This window comes from Cnephaeus nilssonii (assembly GCF_951640355.1).
Source record: "Cnephaeus nilssonii genome assembly, chromosome: 21".
NCBI lineage: Eukaryota > Metazoa > Chordata > Mammalia > Chiroptera > Vespertilionidae > Cnephaeus > Cnephaeus nilssonii.
Window position 1 is genome coordinate 39,630,492 of NC_137092.1, and position 20,251 is coordinate 39,650,742.

Genomic DNA, 20,251 nt, shown 5'->3' on the forward strand with positions numbered 1-20,251 from the left:
GAGCAGAGCAATGCCTTTAGAGGTTAAACGTGTCTATTATTCTTGCTGAAGGCCTGAAATGAATGTTTCTAAAAATTCCCTTAAGAAAACTTGTTCAGTCATTACATGCATGTAATAACAGATATTTTAAAAATGCATATATAGCCCTAGCTGGTTTGGCTCAGTGGATAGAGCGTCGGCCTGCGGACTGAAGGGTCCCGGGTTTAATTCTGGTCAAGGGCACATGCCCAGATTGTGGGCTTGATCCCCAGTGTGGGGTGTGCAGGAGGCAGCCGATCAATGATTCTCTCTCATCATTGATGTTTCTATCTCTCTCTCCCTCTTCCTTCCTCTCTGAAATCAATAAAAATAAAAATAAAAATGCGTACATATTCATCATGCATACTTGAATTCGTATCATCTCTAACTTTCTGTTCCGACAGATTATTTTCCAGGAGCCATTCAACTTTTTCAAAATCAAAACAAATATGCCTCAGTATGCTCACACAATATATGCAATCAAATGTGTTAGAAAACACATGTCTATTCGACTTATTCCACATAAAAGACTGATTTTTCCTAGTAGAGCTTTTACGCCATCATCTATATTCTTGTATTTAGAGATCTGGGTTGGGGCAGGAGAATTAATTTTCAATTTTACTAACAATAAACCAAATAAATAAAAATGCAATCCCACATTAGGGATAAAATCAACATATAGAATCCTTGGGCTCTAAGAACTCTAGAGGTCATTTAGTTCATTTTCAAGTGCCCTGTCCTCACCGTCTGCTCCCCCACACCCTGAGCACCCATATTCTTTGCGTCCAGTTCCTATTCCACTGAGAACCCACTGCCTCCATAGCTGCTCATTCCAAAAGCACTTACTCATTCTGCCCCCAAAACATTAACACAGTTCTTATATCTCACAAAAAAAATTACAAGGATTACTACAATTACAGATTTTTCTGTTTGCTGGGAAAACCTGAAGGCTAAACACCAACTTTTATTACCTTTTAAATTATTACTAGCTCACTCTAAGTCCTTTGCTGGTAACAACTCATTTAATACTCTAACAATTCTGAGAGGAAGATCTTACTATTATTCCCATCTCACATTTGTGGCAACTGAGGAACCAATGGAGTTAGTAAGCTATTCAAGGTTACACAGTTAATAACACCACATGGTTTAAACAGACACTCTGACTCACCCGCCCGCCCAGCCGCTGTAACACGCAGAGGTCACGGCAGCTGGGGAGGGTCTCCCACGTATGCCCTGACTATGGCTGGGCCACTGTCTCTAGGTTAGGAAGCTTGACAGAGCCAATCTGGTCAGCTGGTTTAGACATTTTAAGAAATGTCCCCCAATTCTCTTCTCTTTACCTTAATCTTTGAGTTTGAGATGAGGACAGAATGATGTGTCCATCTTTAGGGACACAAAAGAAGAAGCCTGGAAAGTATCTCAGAAATCTCCTCCCTCCCTCTGTGAGTCTTTACCAGGAACACAATGGTTCCACCTTTTCTGAATCTTGGCTCTACCACTTATCCATGGACAAGTTACTTAAACTTCCTGAGAGTTAGTTTGCTCATTTGTTTGCTGCCAGTGTGAATCCGGGGCTTTTACTCGATTACCATAGCCAACTTCTCAACTAGAAGTAGGACCCACCAAGTCAGTTCTTTACAACGTTGCCCATAGCTTACCTCTGTATTTGATTGACCAGCTGAAAATAGCCCACATATTTATTCATCAAAGATTTGATTGTTTTTTAATCATTTAAACTCTAAACCTAAAGTTTGGGTTCACATGACCATCTTGGGTTCTTCTTTAGAAAATGGGTTCTGAGTAACAGGATTAGTTAGGCCAGGCTTAATTTGTGACAGAATGATGATCACTGCAGAATATTCTTGAAGAGACCAGCAATTTTTGTTATCAGCTTCATTTATTGTTCATATTCATAAAGCCACAGGTTTCTGAAATATAATTAAAAATACTATTGTTCCTAGAACATGAGAGATTTCTTTCTTTCTTTCCTTTTTTTCTTTTGAACATAAATAGATGTAAGACATACATTTTAAATAAATGTTTGTATTTTATTTCCAGTTTGAATCCTTTTGCAACAACTTTTAAGAAAATTGTCTACAGAGAGTATGAAGCATATTTTCAGAAAGAAAAACCACGATCTAAAACTTCAGGTAAGCATGAAACACATACTAGTATTCTCTAATTTAAAGATAAATCTCTTTGATATTATCTATATCTAAAACATCCATTTACTGATATTTTATAGAAATGTGTGTTTTTGTTGTTTTTAACCAGTATAGGCTACATAATTTGTGGAGCCCAGGCCAAAATGAAAATGAAATTCACATTATTGAGAATTTCAAAACAGGGACAGCAAAGAATTGAGGCAAGCCGGGCCCTGTGTGATTTCACAGGCCACGAGTGACATGCCCAGGAAGCCAGCTGTTTTTAAGATTGACCAAGAAGCTGAAGAGGTCTTTTAAGTGTTTGAATTTGTGTTCATTCATCTGACTTAGCACATGCTCTGGACCGGGCCTTGCACTGGGTGCTGTGGGTGCTGTGGGTGCCACAGTGGACAAGACAGGCGGCCCAGGCTGAGGGTGCGATGAGCCTGAGCTAACGGTCCCTTCCTCCCCTGGCTCCCTGCACTCGAACTGCAAGTGACTGTTCTGGATTCTTCTGCGTCTGTCTTTCTGTTTTACTTAGTGTGCTGTACACAATAGCTGTCACTTTTTAAAAAAAGTCTCTTCTTCCTCATTTCTTCTTTAATCAAAAAAAGCAGGTTGAATGGGTTGGGGTCTGAAATATGGCACCGTATTTTCACAGGAACGACAGAGGTCAGCAAGCGAGAACTTCCTCCAGTTGGGTCCCTGATCACTGATTCACTCAGCCTTCCCCAACCAGCAAGACCTGCCCTCTGTCCCAGATGCTCTCTTCTGCCTCTCTATCATCCCACTCTCCCCACCTCCTCGGATCTCCCTTTATCTGCACTCTTTCCTGGACTGGAGCCTTCCCCATTAACAGTAAAACAAAACACAGCTATGTTCAGGTTAACTTTCATCTGGAACAAAACTCCCCTCCACTCAGCTTGACTCTCCTTTCTCTCCCTTCTCCTTCACTACCAATCGCTATATGAACGGCCCATTTCACTCCCTATGGTGTCATTTCCTCTCCCTGCCCTCCCTCCTTAACCTGCTCTGAGGGAGCCACTAGAATTACTCTCAGAAGAGGTCCCTATGGCTGCGAGGATGCCAGAGCCAACAGTTTCTTTCCAGGTCTTTCCCGACTTGACATTTCTAGGACATTTAATGCTCCCCTCTGGAAACTCGCTTTACCTCCTTTCCCGGGGGGAACTCAGAGATAACACCTTTCTGAAACCTGGCCCCACATGGGAGGAGAGACAGGGTAGTTCTGAAAGGGAATAAGAGGTTGGAGGGTATTTTGGAGTTTTATAAAAAAGGACTCAGTGGCTTAAAATATCTAAGTGCTCCAGGGAAGAATCCAATAGAAAAGGAGCAGATAAAGTCATCTGACGGACGGAGTCGGACTCAGAAGAAACAGGAGTGATCAGCTGCGGTAGGAGGCACACTGCCTTCCCAGGGGCAGGAAGGTTCCTCGTCAAGTTAAGTTTGAAGCCGTGGGCAGGAGGGTCAAGGCTCTCCTAGCCTCTGCCGCAGAGTCGACTCACGTCCATAACTCTAGCTCCAACCTTAGCACACACTTAAGAACTTTTTAACTAAATTAAGTTAGAGGTGGGTAAAGGGAAAGTGAGCCAGGAAACATTAATGAGTGGAAGAGAGAGGGAAAGACAGAGAAATATCGATGTGAGAGAAACACATCAATTGGTTGCCTCCTGCACGCACCCTGACCAAGGCCTGGGCTGGGAAGGAGCTTGTTACCCAGTTACGTGCCCTTGACCAGAATCAAACACAGGACCCTTCGGTCCACAGGTCGATGCTCTATCCACTGAGCCAAACCGGCCAGGGCAGGGGATGACATCTCATTAATCTTTGGATCCCGGTAGTAGTTGATACAGGAGGCAAATCTGGTGTCCAGGGAAAGCCTCAGATACTGAATGAGGAGATCTGGGTTTGAACACTGCCCTTGACTTGTGACCTTCCCCTCCCAGCCTCGTTCTGCCATTCGTACCTCCCCCTGTTTCCACTCATCAGGTGGGTGTGATTCTGGCTGAGCCTGAACGGGAACCACCAAGCTCCCCACTCCACAGACGGAGCCCAGACCGGGCTGCAGGACTGGAGGTCTGAAGACCGATGCCTGCCCAGTGGTCGGGAGGGAGGGACTGGGCCATTTTCAGAAATGCTGCTTGCGCTTTTGAATGGCTAGTTTTGAGTCTTTGCACCTTTTCAAGGAAAATTATGACATGTTTGTCCCTGAAGGTTTTTAAAGAGCTGCAACCGTGGGCAACCCTGTTTTCTGTAATGCGTTATTCACCTGAGAGCGGGGGGGGGGGGGGGGGAGGGGGGGTGGATTAGCTGACCTCCTGTGGCCTTCCCCAAGGCCCCAACTGCAGGAAGTTGGGCACATGCTGTGCCACCTTCCTGGGCCCCCAGCTTGGCTTGGGCCCTGGGGAGGGGGAGGGGAAGGTTTCAGGGCATCTGGCCGACAGAGGAGCTGAGGAACATTCGGCCACATGTTTGCCTTCATGCATGAAGGCGTTTGAATTGCCTTGAAAACATTCCTTTGTTTTGCCCTGATTCTGAAGAAGCAGAAGGGAGGCTAAATAAATCCTTAGGACTGGGCACTGCAGTTGGAGGCCTCCTTAGGTTAAACAGCTTATGAGACTTACTCTGGGCATCTGGTATTTGCAGCCGAGAGATGCCAACAAGCAAATCAACCAAGCAAGGCCACCATGGCAACGAAATGCGGGGCCAGTGTGAGAGCGGAGTCCGCACCCTGTGGGCCTCATGGGCATCCCGGCAGCTGGGAGCAGCCAGCGGAGCTTTGTTGGGAGCTAGGTCTGAGCGTAGCAGCCAGAAGAGAGGGGTCAGCCGGGGTCAGAGTGGTCAGGAGTCAAGACTGGTGTAGACTATTCCAGGAAAGGGGTCTGAACTCTCCCTGGGGAAGGTGGTAGAGAAAGCTTTGGTCCAGGAGTCCAGAGACCTGAATGCCAGCCCCAGCAATGCCAGCGAATCACTGACTGGCCCTGGGCAAGCCACCCTCCCCGCTCCCGTGGCAAGCTCCGTGAAGCCAGCGAGGGCACCTGTGTTGCTCAGCATTGCAAGTCTGACCCAGGATAACGTGGGCGCTCAATTACTATTTGTTGAATGAATGAATGAATGAATGAATGAGTGAATGCGAGGGGGGAGGTGGTTACAAGCTCAGGATCCAGTCAGGCAGGTTTCACTTTGCCCACGCTCTGCCCCTAACTAGCTGTATCGGCGAAGGAGGGGGGGGGTTAAGCTAGGGAAGCAGAAGCAGGGGGAACGCTGGAGGCCCAGTTTCCTGCCCTGTAAAAGGAGGATCTTACCATCTACCTTAAATATGTGTAGGAGGAGTCACGTGAGGACGTACATGCGTGACTACCCTGGGGGGACAGTGGGTAGAGTCCGTGATCAGCACCATTTCCCCCTGCCAGTAGATGCGGGTGAGCTCCGTGGCGCTGACGCCTGCTGCCCCCGTGATGCCTAAAGGCCAGAAGCCAACCCCTCGAGAGCTAGTGGGTGGCTGGGAAGTGGGGCAGTCCATTCCTGCCACTTGCTGAAATGAGGCTCTGGCGACGGGCTCTCCAGCTCTCGAGGACATGGGTATCACGCAGGGGCACATGCTCAGAGGCAGGGCCCCGACTCCACCTGCAGAGGCCGGCTCACCGGGCTAAGCTGGTCCTTGGGAACCTGGGCCCGGTGATCCTGCAGGGGACCCCAGGACTGCACCGTGGGAAGCTCTAGACGATGACTCCTCAAAACTCGGAGCAGATGTCCTGTGCCCTCACCCCCACGCAGGGCTGGTCCTCCAGCCTCTGCCCGTAGCTCAGCAGCAGCTCCTACCCGACGTCCATCTCCAACTGGCTGTGGCTCCTGGAGGACAGGACCTGGCACAGCCCCTGGCATGGAGGAAGGGAAACCTCTCTCTTAGCTTCTGCCCCTGACCCGCTGTCCCGCTGTGTTCCCATCGGCATAGCTGATTATTTCCCCAGTTGCTCAGATCAGAAGCCTCGGGTCATCCTGGCTTCTCTCTCTCTCTCATTCCACATCCAACCCATCAGCGGATGCTGCTGGCTCCGCCTCCAGAATTCAGAGCCCCCCTCTTCTCGCCACTTCTCTGGCCCCATGTGCCGTTGCCTCCTCTGTATCACCAAGTCCTGCTTCCACTCTCCCACCACACAGCAGCAGGGTGAACTGTTTGTCTGTTTTTTCCCTTTCTCTTTTTCAGGATGAACTTTTAAAACACGCCAGACCCCACCTCCCTGCTGCACAAAGCTGCCGCGACTTCCCATGTCACTTAGAAGAGAACCCAAGGTCCTGGCTGTGACCAAAGGGCCTAAGGAACCTGCCCCCGCAGTCTCTTCTCACTCTGCCCAGGCTGGGTCCTTTGTTTTCTGGGTTTTTTTTTTTGTTTGTTTGTTTCCTGTTCTTTGAAAACATCAAGCTCACTCCTGCCTCCAAGACTTTGAACGTGTCTGAGAACTCTGTGATTTGCTCCCTCACTTCACTTAGGACCTCTAAAGTAGCCAGCCACCCTCCCTCATACCACCCTGGACAATTGAAAATGAACATCTGCCCTAGCCTGTTTGGCTCAGCAAGTAGAGCATCGGCCCACGGACTGAAGGGTCCCGGGTTCGATTCCGGTCAAGGGCACATACCTCAGTTGCAGCCCTGGTCAGGAGGCAACCAATCGATGTATTTCTCTCACATCCATGTTTCTCTCAGTGTTTCCCCCTCCCTTCCACTCTCTCTAAAAATAAATAGATAAATAAATAGTGAACATCTTCCTTTTCTTGACCAAAGACGGTAGGTCGTCTCTAAGGAATGACAGTGGGTCAGAACTGGGGGACGACCGCTCCTGCTCCTCGGCTTGCTTTGAGCCAAGCCAAGCGTTTCTCCCTCCCTCCCTGTCCTTAGCTGGCTGCACACAAGGCTGAGCTGAAGAGGCGGTAAAAACTTACAGATGGAAGATGAGCAGGTCAACCTCAGCACCTGAGGGCTGACCGCAGTCACTCATGGGATTCTCTGCATGGTGTGTGCACGTGTGTGTGTGTGTGTGTGTGTGTGCGTGCGTGTGTGAGTGTGTGGCAGCTCTGTCTTTTGTAATCCTGACATAGTTATCTTTGCTTCCCTAGGACTTCTTGGGCCTACTTTATATGCCGAAGTTGGAGACATCATGAAGGTTCACTTTAAAAATAAGGCGGACAAGCCCTTAAGCATCCATCCTCAAGGGATTAAGTACAGTAAAGCCTCAGAAGGTAAGAGGAGCTTCCTATCCCTCTGACAGGAGAAGATGTACAACCCTTTAACACCAGTGTGCAGCACTGAAAACCATTCCATTAGCCACATGTCACAGAATGCCCCTGCAGCTGGTGAATAGAAAAGTGGTCGCTCTGTAAGCGTCAGGGGGAACGAAAGCGTTCTGGCATTCTAGACCTCAGTGCTTTGGAGGTTCTAGTTCTTTACTCGTTGGGAGGGCCAATTCCCTGCTCTCTCTGAATCCCAGTATGCTCACCTGCGCAGCGAGAGTGCTCACATGCACGTTGCAAGATGGTGTAAGGCGAGTCCGCAGACTTCTCTGTAGAGATCAGAAAGCACATATGTTTGGCTTTGCAGGCCAGGCAATCTCTGCTGCAACCACTCAACTCTTCCTTTCAGCACAAAAGCAGCCAAAGGCACTATCTGTATGTAAGTGCATGAACACGGCCGCACCTCAATAAAACTTTATTTCCAAAGAAAGGGGAGCTGGCTGGATTTGGCCCACGAGCCATCATTTGAAATAGTGACATATAACTAGACTGGCACACAGATGACACTTACTAGTAAGTAGTGTTAAAAGTTTGGACATAGTGAAGTGGTTGAGGACATCAGCTTTGAAGGCAGACTTAGGTTCAAATTCCATTGTATGTTTCTGGCTAAATGATCCTAGCATTCCTGAACCTCAGTTTTCTCATCTATGAAGTGGGAATGCTTACACCAGGGGTCCTCAAACTTTTTAAACAGGGGGCCAGTTCACTGTCCCTCAGACCGTTGGAGGGCCGGACTATAGTTTAAAAAAACTATGAACAAATTCCTATGCACACTGCACATATCTTATTTTGATGTAAAAAAACAAAATGGCAAAAAACACCCGTATGTGGCCCGTGGGCCGTAGTTTGAGGACGCCTGGTTTACACCCTCTCCTAAGATTGCTTTGAGGATTAGATGGGATCGTTTAGGTATTGTACGAAATAAACGTGGTTCCGGGAACCTGGTACACCCTCAGTAAAGGATGTTAATGATGATGATGATGACAGTGACAGTAAAGATCATGAGGATGATGGAGATAAAAGTGACATCAGCCACAGGATAGTAAGTACCTGTTGTTGCTATTGTTCTGATTATTTCCATTATGCTTATGTTCAGACCACAATAAGCAGAATAGAGTTCTGCTAGGAACTGATATAAGAAAATTGTGTCCATATTGTAATAGAAGTTAGCATAATAACACAAATATAACTTTAGACCTCTCTCGATTCACAAATCTTCTTTCTCCCATATGTTCCAACCACCATACGTTTAAAGAGAGTAATTGAGCAGAAGAGTGGTTTACAGGGCAGGGTCTGGAGCTAGCCTGCCTGGTGTAAATCCTGGCTCAGACACTAACTGAATGATTTAGGGAAAGTTACTTAACCTCTTTGTGCCTCATCTTTCTCATCTGTAAAATGGGAATAATAATCAAGACTTCTTTTCTGTTGTTGTCAATCCTCACTCAGGGATATTTTTCCACTGCTTCTTCAGAGAGAGTGAAAGGGAGGGAAGAAGAAAGAGAGAGAGACACACACATCCATTGGCTGCCTCTTGCACATGCCCCGACTGGGGGTGGGAAGGAACCCGCAACCCAGGCATATGCCCTTGACCGGGAATTGAACCCACAACTGGTGCTCAGGCTGACACTCTAACCACTGAGCACACTGGCCAAGGCATGACTTCTTCATATAGGTTTGTTGTCATGAAATCTTAGCACACCTAGCATATAATAAACACTTGATAAATATTAGCTATGATGGTAAAGGTAATTATTCAATCAAAATTTGTTCAAATTATGTCAATATCTCAATTAAAATTTTTTAAATGTGTCCAAATAATTTAATATTTAGGTGACAATGTATGGATTAGAACGTGACTTTTACATTTACTATTATAGTGTAAATCATTGTCAAACTCATTCCTACTAAGGGATACGTGACTGCTAACAGGTCAATGAACTACCCTCCCTGGGAATATGTGCATGAGCACATACTCTGGTTTGAGGAAAAACAATGAAGCATTAACTGAGATTTCAGGCACCTTAAAGAGCCAATTTGGCAGGACTCTGGGTGAGGTAGCCTGAGTAGGGGTCTCTCCTATGGCCCCCAAATCATATGATGTCATAGAACAACCACTTAACCTACTTATGAGGCTTCCAGATGACAGTGTCAGGGACTCAGCACGCTGGTGCCAGGAGGGAGAGCCCGCAAAATGCCCCATGAAGGTCCCGTTTTAGATGTGGGAGGAGGTAAGTGCTGTGGACTTTGTATTCCAAGCGGGGCTGTTTGCACGGGAAACGAAGCTTGCAACACCATCCCTCTTCCTTTCTGTTTATTTGTCCCTACCACCCCCCACAGCCAGCAGTCATTTGTGAGCAGAGGTTTAAAATGCGCCACCACTTCCACTGGTCACCTGATCATTGCCCCGGTGCCACGTCTCTCAGGAAGTAAAGGTTTTCCAAGAAAGTCATATCTTGCCTTGGAAATGAGATGCAAATCTAGCCAACAGAGAGAGTGTCCTTCCTGGCAAAAGGCAAGCCTACCTGTTGTTGTGTCCTCTTCCCTAAAATAAAACATCTTCCTCACGTCTGGCCCTCCCCCCGCCTCCCCGAGCCTCCCGGGATGGTTTGAAGGATTGTTTCAGGGGTGGAGATGAACTACCTGCTGAGCCAGCTCCATGAGAATCCGGGCTTCTTTATCTCAGAGGTAGATGTTTGAGAGATGGATGGTGGGAGGTTGAGACGAGTAAAAGGTTTTAGAGAGGACTCAGTCTTTGTCCTTGTGGCTGCTTGATCTAACCAGAACCAAAGCAACCTCTAGAACAATCCTCCTTATCTGGGAGCTAATCCTTGAGCCCCACCTGGGATTTGGAAACTTACTCTCATCAGCTGGAAGGGAAGGACAGCCACGGGAAGAATGCGGCTTTAGCGCCAGGATGGCCTCGCTTGGAACCCTAAGTAAACGTTGGCAACTTCCTTTACCACAAACCCTCAGTTTCATATCTACAAAACGGGAATCGCAACTCCTTCCCTCTAAGGTTGTCGCAAGGATTAGTCAGAATCAAAGTAAAGTTCCAGGCACAGTGGGCACGCAATAAAGCTAGCTGCTGTCGCGGGGGGCTAGTCCCTGGCTATTCATATGCGGGCATTGCATTTCATTTCCAGAAGCTTAGATTGAACGAAGGCCTTGGCCTCAGATAGTGTCATCTACCTGAATGAAATAAAACGCTCCCATCGAATTCAGATGCCAAAATGAACTAAACTTCCCCCGAAAACCTCAGCTATCCCAAGCACATTTTGAATAATTGCAGTTTCCAGGTAGTTTGAGGTTTACTTCAAGTGTCTAAGATATTTTCTTTTCATTACTTTGGGTATGAATCTTTCTAAATGGTATACTTCCCCAGGCCTTTCTAAAACAGAGGATGGCGGTCTGTTCCAGGTTTCTATGTCTCTGGATCTATTTTAGTTCATCAGTTTATGTTCATTAGATTCCACATATGAGTGAGATCATGTGATACTTACCTTTCTCTGACTGGTTTATTTCACTTAGCATAATGCTCTCCTGGGCTAAGGGATGGAGGTAGGCTGGGAGAGGACAATGGGAGAAAAGGGGGACATATGTAATACTTTCAATAATCTCTCTATATAAAAGCCTAATATGCAAATTGTCCCTGTGGGAGTTCGACCAGGAGACCGATCACTTGTTATGATGTGCACTGACCACCAGGGGGTGGCGCAGAACAAAGAAAGGCCCAGCAGCCGGGGAAGAGAGGTCCTGGCCCACAGCCAGAAGGAAGGCCCTGGCTAGCTGCCAGAAGGCCTCAATCAGCCCTGATTGCTGGCCAGGCCTAGGGACCCTACCCATGCACGAATTTCATGCACCAGGCCTCTAGTAAAGAATAATAAATAAATAAAATAATAAAACAGAGGATGAGAAGCAAAATTCGAGTCCCTCTCTAAACCATTCCTTCCAGTCCGCTGTGAGATCTTACAGACATTCACAGAGATGTTAGAACTCTGCACAGTCTGTGTCAACAGACTCTAAATGACAGCTGTGTTATCTGTCAGTGGTATGACTTGCAGGTGAAGACCCTGAGCTTCATGCATGGGTTTTGTACATCGTTTTGTAACCAGAGTTGCCTGGGAGCCTTGTTTCTGGACATTCTTTCCGTGGCTGTCATTTGAATTCTTGGCTGGAAGTCTGGGTTCTGGACAGGAAAGTTGTGTACATCTCACCCATGCCTGTCATCCATGAATTGGTAGCATCTGACATAAAGGCTAAGTTGTAGCTTGGTGTTACCTGACTAGTCCCAGTGGCACCCCCTCCCCAGGTGTGTCTGAGAGCACCCCAGTAGCACATGGGGCAGGGATGAGAAACCCCTGAGAGAACAGGATGGACTAGCCATGATTTGTAAAATGCTTACAAGATCATTTCCTTTAGAGATGTACTTAACAGGAGTGTGTTTTAAACTGCAATCACAACTGTACCTACGTATTTTAAAACTTTCTGTCACTAAAAGGGTTTTTTCTCTTTTTTAAAAAAATATATATTTTATTGATTTTGGAGAGGAAGGACGAGGGAGAGAGAGATGGAAACATCAATGATGAGAGAGAATCATTGATGGGCTGCCTCCTGCACACCCCCTACTGGGGATCAAGCCCACAACCTGGGCATGTGCCCTTGACCAGAATCGAACCCAGAGCCCTTCAATCTGCAGGTCAACGTTCTATCTGCTGAGCCAAACTGGCTAGGGCTGTCACTAAAAGATTTTTGACTTGAGGCTAAAATTTCAGAAACTCTCTGACTAGCATTTGGTGACTGTTGTTTGATTGTAATGCTGCACCTTTGAGCACATTTTGTTGTTCATGAAGACCTTTGAAATTCTTTGTGCAATTACCTGTAAGAGTTTGTTTCAGAGTGAATCGTATCCTTTTACTTTATTTATATTCTTATATTTTAAATGTGGGAGTTGCAATGTAAGTACTATAGTACAAAATCCTATAATATTCTGCTTTCTCCTGGTAACCCAACTCTGTGAATAAAAAATTGAAAAATAAAATTTCCACCAGGGATTGTTTTTTGCATTTAAGTGTTGCCAGATTCTCTATATGAAAACAGTAAATGTTCCAATGTTTGACATAATATAAGCAATTACATTTTTCACTTTTTATCCGAATATTTTGGCCTAAGCTAGAAACTTCTCTGAGTATATAAGTACCTGAAACAAACTGTAATGGCTAATAGAACGGTTCTCATCAGTCTCAAACTGGCAAACTCCCCTTCAGCGGAGAGCTGCACGCGCTGTGCACTGGGCCAGGCTCGTTAGAAACATCAGCATCCAGTTTTCCCTTTGCCTCGGTGAAAGCTTCTAAGGGCACCTTCTGGTGCTAGCTGGTTTGGCTCAGTGGATAGAGCGTCAGCCTGCGGACTGAAGGGTCCCAGGTTTGATTAAGGTCAAGGGCACATGCCCGGTTTGCGGGCTTGATCCCCAGTAGGAGGCGTGCAGGAGGCAGCTGGTCGATTCTCATGTATGTTTCTATCTCGCCCTCTCCCTTCCTTTCTGAAATCAATAAAAATATATTTAAATAAGTAAATAAAATAAAAGCACCTTTTGAATCTTCAAAGACACACTGAAGCATTCACTCGGTTTGCTCAATGGAGAGGAAAAGAACTGTTCAAAAAGTTAACAAGGGCGGATTTCATGGCCAAGCACCCAAATGGATGACCAAAGGGGCTCTTTATGTAACTTCACTTTCCCAAACGCGTACGCCCCATTTTACATTTGGAAAAAAAATACTTGGAGCCCTTTGGCAAATAGTTAGTTCATCACGACAAGAGTAAACAAATTGCCAGGCTGACTAAGGACTGAGCAGGAAGTGAGCAGAATTGAGTAAATATAAAGTGAAGGGCCACCCTTGTGCAAAGGATTTAGTCCAGCGAGAAGCTGAACAAGGACTTTCTGTGCTTTAGCACAATGGTCTTTCCTGTCCATTCCTCTTCTTTTCAGTTAAGACTTTTCACTTACTTCGATGGCAAAGTTAAAATTAGTTTTTCCAAAAATACATTTCATAAATGCTTCCTCAAAGTAGCTGTTTATATTTTACACCTCATATTATGTAGTTTGCAAACTTGAAGATAAAATACGCTGCTTTGTTCTAGATTAAAGATAAAGTAAAATACTTTGAAGTGAAAAGAAGAAAGGCATTGATAAAATTATCCCCAAACTATCTCACTAGTAATCTTCATTCAGTATAATTACTCCATGTATAAATCTATACTGTTCACTATTTGGGTCTAGATGTCCAAAATTCACCTTTGAGTAAATTGTTCATTCAATTATTTGAAGTTTATCTTATATTTAACTAATATATGAATATGAAATTCTCAGTAATTTACTTTGGTCAACTAGATGAACATTTATAAACCACTATGTGTTCCAATAAATCTGGATATGAAACCCTGATCATTTAAAAATAAGTTTGCTGTCATTTGAAACTCAGTCATGCTGCTATGACTAGCACATGTAACAGCCTCTTAGGTGACTCTTAGATATTTATATTTGTTGATTCTCATTACATATGAACAATATGTTCTAATTGTGGTGTCTTCCCTGAAGTGGCCCTGGAAGAATTCTAGAGGTGAAATTTTTAGCAATAAGGGTGCCGGCATGTACCCTACTATTGGCTGGGCTGTGAATCCTTCAAGGTCTCAGGCTGTCTTCTTTAGATTTGTGCCCTGGTTCCTGGCACAGAGCCTAAAGCATAAATGGTGATGATGATGGTGGTGGTGATGATGGTGATGACATGATTATGATGGTGGTGGTGATGGTGATGATGGTGATGATGATTGTGGTGATGGTGGTGATGATGGTGATGGTGATGATGGTGGTGGTGATGGTGATGATCGTGGTGGTGATGGTGATTGATGATGGTGGTGATGGTGATGATGGTGATGATGATGATGATTGTGGTGGTGGTGGTGATGATGATTGTGGTAGTGGTGGTGATGATGGTGATGGTGATGATGGTGGTGGTGATGGTGATGGTGATGATGGTGGTGGTGATGGTGATGATGTGATGGTGATTATGATGATTGTGGTGGTGGTGATGATGGTGATGATGATGGTGGTGATGGTGGTGATGATGGTGATGGTGATGATGATGATTGTGGTGGTGGTGGTGGTGATAGTGATGGTGATGATGATGGTGATGATGATGATGGTGGTGGTGATGGTGGTGGTGGTGATGGTGATGATAATGATGATATTGTGGTGGTAGTGATGTGGTGATGATGATGGTGGTGGTGATGGTGATGATGGTGGTGGTGATGGTGATGATGGTGATGGTGATGATGATGATGATTGTGGTGATGGTGATGGTAATGGTGATGATGATGATGATTGTGGTGGTGATGGTGGTGGTGATGGTGATGATAGTGATGATGATGGTGGTGGTAATGGTGATGATAGTGATGATATTGTGGTGGTGGTGATGATGGTGATGATGATGATTGTGGTGGTGGCAATGGTGATGATGGTGATGATGATGGTGGTGGTGATGGTGATGATGGTGGTGGTGATGGTAATGATGGTGATGGTGATGATGCTGATGATTGTGGTGGTGCTGATGATGATGGTGGTGGTGATGGTGATGGTGATGATGGTGATGATGGTGGTGGTGGTGATGGTGATGATGATGATGATATTGTGGTGGTGGTGATGATGGTTATATGGTGATGATGATGATGATGGTGGTGATGTTGATGATGGTGATGGTGATGGTGACAATGATTGTGGTGTTGATGGTGATAATGATGATGATGAATATGATGAGGAGTACTGAACTAAACTGAAGACCTGAGAACTGGATTAGAAAGTGGAGGCTATGTGTTATTTTCCCCTTGCTCTGAAATTTATTAATCTTACTGGTGATTGTGAGTAATTACCTAATCTTATTACCAGTTTTTACCTTCTTTAGAATAAATATATCACCACCTTTAAACTTTCTCACATGTGTTAAGAGAACTCAAGAGCACTTAAGATACATCTTATCAGAAGTGAAACATAAAGAAAGAGGCCATATCAATTGTAAAATATCTGGGAAAGGAAATAACCCAAATACTGAGTTGTATTACCGCAGGCAGCCACACATTTAGGTGCCAGACATTTTGCATATATTTTCTGGTCTTCATACCCATCAAAAATAATAATATTAGTAGAACAAAGATTATATTATGTAATAATGAATGAGAAAACTGGGGCTAAAAGGGAGGCTAAGAAACTTTCTAAGTTCATGCAGTTAGCAAGTGCTACAACCAAAAATTACAGTTCTGACCCCAAAACTCCTGGGCTTTCTCTTAAATTAAGCAGGAGAAAATATCATTAATCATGTAATCTCACAAATATTTAACTAAAATTGTGATGAATGCTATTTTATGTATATAATATATAATGCTGCTATGTGTATATATACTCATAGCATAATCACAGATGATATACAGACATATACACATCTATATTGTGAGATATATAATCAGAGATCATGGAATGAGTGAGCTGACATTGAAGCTGATATCTGAAGAATGAGCATGCCTTTATCCAAAGAAAGCGAGGAGGAACTTCAGATGTTCTCTCTCACCCCCCACAGAATACCACGCTTTGTCCTTTGAGAGCTTGTGAAGGCAACGGGAAGAACGCCATTTTCTACTATGGGCATTCCCTGTGTTGCTTTAACAGTTGAAACACTGGATGCATCGTGTCCGGAAATATTCTTTCTTAACCTCATGAGGCCACGAAGCATGAGGCACTGACTAAGGGCTGGCAGCTGGGCTCGAGATGGACCCTGTGGACAACTCGCCACACGTGTTCCAGTCAATAGACAAGTCCGCCCTGAGAGGGCAGCTTCCCTTATCAGACCTGTTTGCGCTTTGCTACAAAAGCTGTTTTGCAACTTTCCAGAGATAATCCTTCCTGTTTGTCGGCAGAGTCTCTTCCTCATAAATGCTTTTTTTCCTGTTTGATTTAGACTGAAATGATATTATTACTCACAGGAAGTCATCTGAGCTTTTAACTTTTCTCAGCCCCTGATAATTTTACACTCAAATCCCTCTTATAAACAGAGTGAAAGTTCAATCTATAGTAAAGATTGGTTATCGATGTCATAGTATCTTTTGGGAAAAAGGAAAGATACAACAAAATCCCAGTGAAGCTTTTTACTAGTACAAGGGTCACAAACTCAGATATTCTGGCCGCCAGGAGGGTGACTCGATGAGAACTAAGTCCAGTAGGCACTGTTGACCAGAGAACTGTGTCCTATCTGAAGGGTCATCAGGACTCAGACCAGGCCAATTCTATGCAGGAGTTAGGTCAGTGTCACCAGATGCCCAGGTGACACTGTGTGTGTTTGCTTGTGTGTGTTTTTTTAAGAGAAACCAGCAATTCAGATTCTTATATAATATCTCATGTTAATGTTGGCATTGAACTTTTTTAACACTGTGCAGTTCCAATGAAACGTACCCATGAGTGACTTGATGACCTTGGTTCTAGCTGCGGGACCTTAAATCCTAAGAGTTCAATACACAGTCATCGAGCTCTTGTCCGTGCCAGGTACTGTGACAGGCACCAGAGATTCTAAGACAAATGCAACCCAGCACCTGCCTTTGAGGACCTCGCTCAGGTCACATGTGCAGGAGGCAAATAATTATTATCTAGAAGGATAAAATGAAATTAACCATGGAATATCACACATATTCAATTAAAAATCGTGACAAGTGTTGTAAAAAAAATGTGCATAGCTCAGTGAGAGATCAGGGAAGCAATAAGTTTGCATTTAAGTTGACATCAAGCATGAGCACACACTTATCCAAGGAAGGAAGGGAAGAAGAGCACCCTGGGCAGATGGAACATTGTCTGCAAAGACCCCGAGGGAGGAGGGAGTGCTGTGCATCAATCCAGGGAACTAAAGGGGCCCGAGGGACTGATACACAATGTACGGGGGAAAGAGTCACGCGTAATAGAATGGAGAGAGAAGTAGGGATAGATCATTGTCAGGATTTTAAGCAGGAACATGGCAAAGTAAGATCTGGGATTTTAAAGGATCATTCTGTCTACAGAGTAGGAAACAAAGCAAGGCTAACAAGCCAATAGTGGAGATAATCAGGAATCATGAAAAATACTCAATCCAGCCCTGGTTGGGTGGCTCAATTGGTTGGCGTGTCGTCTGTACACTAAAAAGGTTGTGGGGTTGATTCCAGGTCAGGGCACATACCTAGGTTGCAGGTTCATTCCTCAGGTGGGGCATGTATGGGAGGCAATGGATCGATATTTCTCACATCTCTCTCTTTCCCTCCCTTTCCCTCTCTTCCTCCCTTCCTCTCTCTCTAAAATCAATAAAAACATATCCTTGGGTAAGGAATAAAAAAATACTCAACCCAAGGAAAATCAAGAAAGAAGAGACGAAGGAACAAAGACCAGATGGACAAATACCCAAGCATATAAATAATTATATTAAAAACAAATAGGAAGAACAATACAACTACGAGACAGATTGTAAGGCTGGATAAAAAGCAATACCCAATTGTATGCTGAATTCAAGCAATCCACTTTAAATTAAAGACAAGATAGGTAAAACAATAAAGGATAAAAAAGATATACTGTACTAACACTAATCAAGCACAAGGGCGTATACATAATGTATTATTCCATTTTTATGACATTATTGGAAAACAGAATACAGTGACAGAAAGAAAATCAGTGGTTATCTGGGCGCAGAGGGCGGGGACAGCATTGACCAGGAATGCACAGGAGGTAGGCGTTTTGGAGTGTAGCGATGTCTTGTACCTTGATTGCGTATAGGACTGAACACATTTGTCAAACCTCAGCAGATATACTTAGAATTGGTGCCTTTTACTGTATATAATTTATAACTCAAGAAAGATGGTGAAAGGAAGGGGGGGAATAAAAAGGAGAAGAAAATAAGCAGGGAAAGGGTAGGAAAAAAATAAAGCATTTTTGTTTTCAAAGAGTATGGTCACTTCAGTAAGAGTAGTTTCCACTGGCCCTTTACCCCATCATATAAAATATTTTAGGGTTGATTTTTTACCCAACTGTCTGCCCACACATACACTCTGAAGGTCTCACCTTCCACCTCAAGGATCAAGCTCTTGTACCAAAGATAACTGTATCCCAAAGGGAAATTCTGGTACCAGTTGATGATGGTGAAACTTTCACCCAATCAAATGAGGAATGCCTCAAGCAGGGGAAGCTGCCCATCCCACTTGGCTATCTATGATGCTGACCTCTCCCCTTCCTGACCTCACTTGCTCCATCTCTAGCCACATCTTCCTTCTGTTGTTGAAAGCCACACCCAACCCTCTGCAATTCTTTTAATATTCAGAATCTCAGTTCCCTCTCTTCAATAAGGAAGACCAACTTATACATCCTCCCCTCTCCCACCAGCAGAGAAGAATGAGTAGGCATCAAAGTGTTAATGGCAGGTGTTTGGGTACACAAAGGACCAAAGCAAGACATCTAAATTTCAGAGGGTTAGACACATTTCATACTATAAGGACAACTAGACTGCCTATGGGAGCCAGACTCTAAGACTCTGGGGAAGGACTTGGGACAACCAGGTGGTGGAGATGTGACAAAGCGATAAGACAGGGCTGAGGGTGGCAGCAGTTGGAAAGAAGAAAAGAAAAACTTACAGATCAAAACAAAACAATATACAAACAGCTCTGCATAGAGCTACATCCCATGCCAACAGGCGGTTAAATGGAAGATGTCTCATCAAGCACCACAGAGAAGATATAACCCATTTTCATATTGTGAAATGATTCGCTGATCCGAGATGATTCGATTCTCTGATTACATTTGAATAATAATTATTTAGACACCCTGGAAAATTAATGTACTAAACCTTAAATAATGTACTAGTAACATTTCTTATTCACTTCAGATCACATGGACTCAAAGCCCTACTAATTACATAGACAGGGAAGTGGATGCAATGTGAATCTTTTCAAACAACGGAGGCTCACTGTAGAATGGCACAGGTATCTCTATAGAGGCTTCACGTTCCTCCAGCTGGAGAGTGATGGCACAGCGAGCCTCCCGCACTGCCCAGGTGTTCTCATGACCTTTACTTCTCCAGGCGCCTCCTACCCTGACCACACGTTCCCTGCAGAGAAGCTGGATGATGCTGTAGCTCCCGGCCACGAATATACCTACGAGTGGACCATCAGTGAGGACAGTGGGCCCACACCCGATGACCCGCCATGCCTCACGTACATCTACTACTCCTATGAAAATCTGATACAGGACTTCAACTCTGGGCTGATTGGACCTCTGCTTATTTGTAAGAAAGGTAAAAAAAATCAACAATAGCAAAGCTGTTGGAGTGGTAAGGAGTATTATACTGGAAAGGCTTGGGGGAATCCTGGAACCTCTCAGCAAATCGAGCAGAGGGGGGAGGGTGGGAAGCAGATCACTGTTGGACATTGGCATCGGAGGGTCTGGAGTCCTCCCCTGGTTCTTCCAATCCCTCCTTCATCTCAGTCCTGGAGCCTCTCTGAGTAAATCCTCATCTGGGAGTTGGTTCTGAGGCACACCCGTGTGGTCTGTATATTTACCTCAAGGCCAAGTCTTTCTGCAAGTGCACAGCAGCCTGCCCTCTGCTGATAGCACTGGGGAAGAGCTTTGCCTAACGTGTCGGAGGTTTGGGTTGGTAATTTGGTCTACAAACACACAAAACTCTAGCTTCCTTTCTTATAAAGAGTGGAACACTTTGGGCAGCAGGTTGCAAATAC

General features: G+C 44.8%; 1 protein-coding gene across 1 annotated transcript in view; it reads left to right on the forward strand.

Moving 5' to 3' along the window:
* F5 (coagulation factor V) overlaps positions 1-20,251 on the forward strand; it is a 63,075-nt gene that overhangs the window by 1,892 nt on the left and 40,932 nt on the right. Inside the window, exons 2-4 of the mRNA XM_079761829.1 lie at positions 2,077-2,168; positions 7,295-7,417; positions 19,597-19,809. Coding sequence (XP_079617955.1) covers positions 2,077-2,168; positions 7,295-7,417; positions 19,597-19,809 — 428 coding nt within the window. The remainder of the gene's footprint in view (positions 1-2,076; positions 2,169-7,294; positions 7,418-19,596; positions 19,810-20,251) is intronic.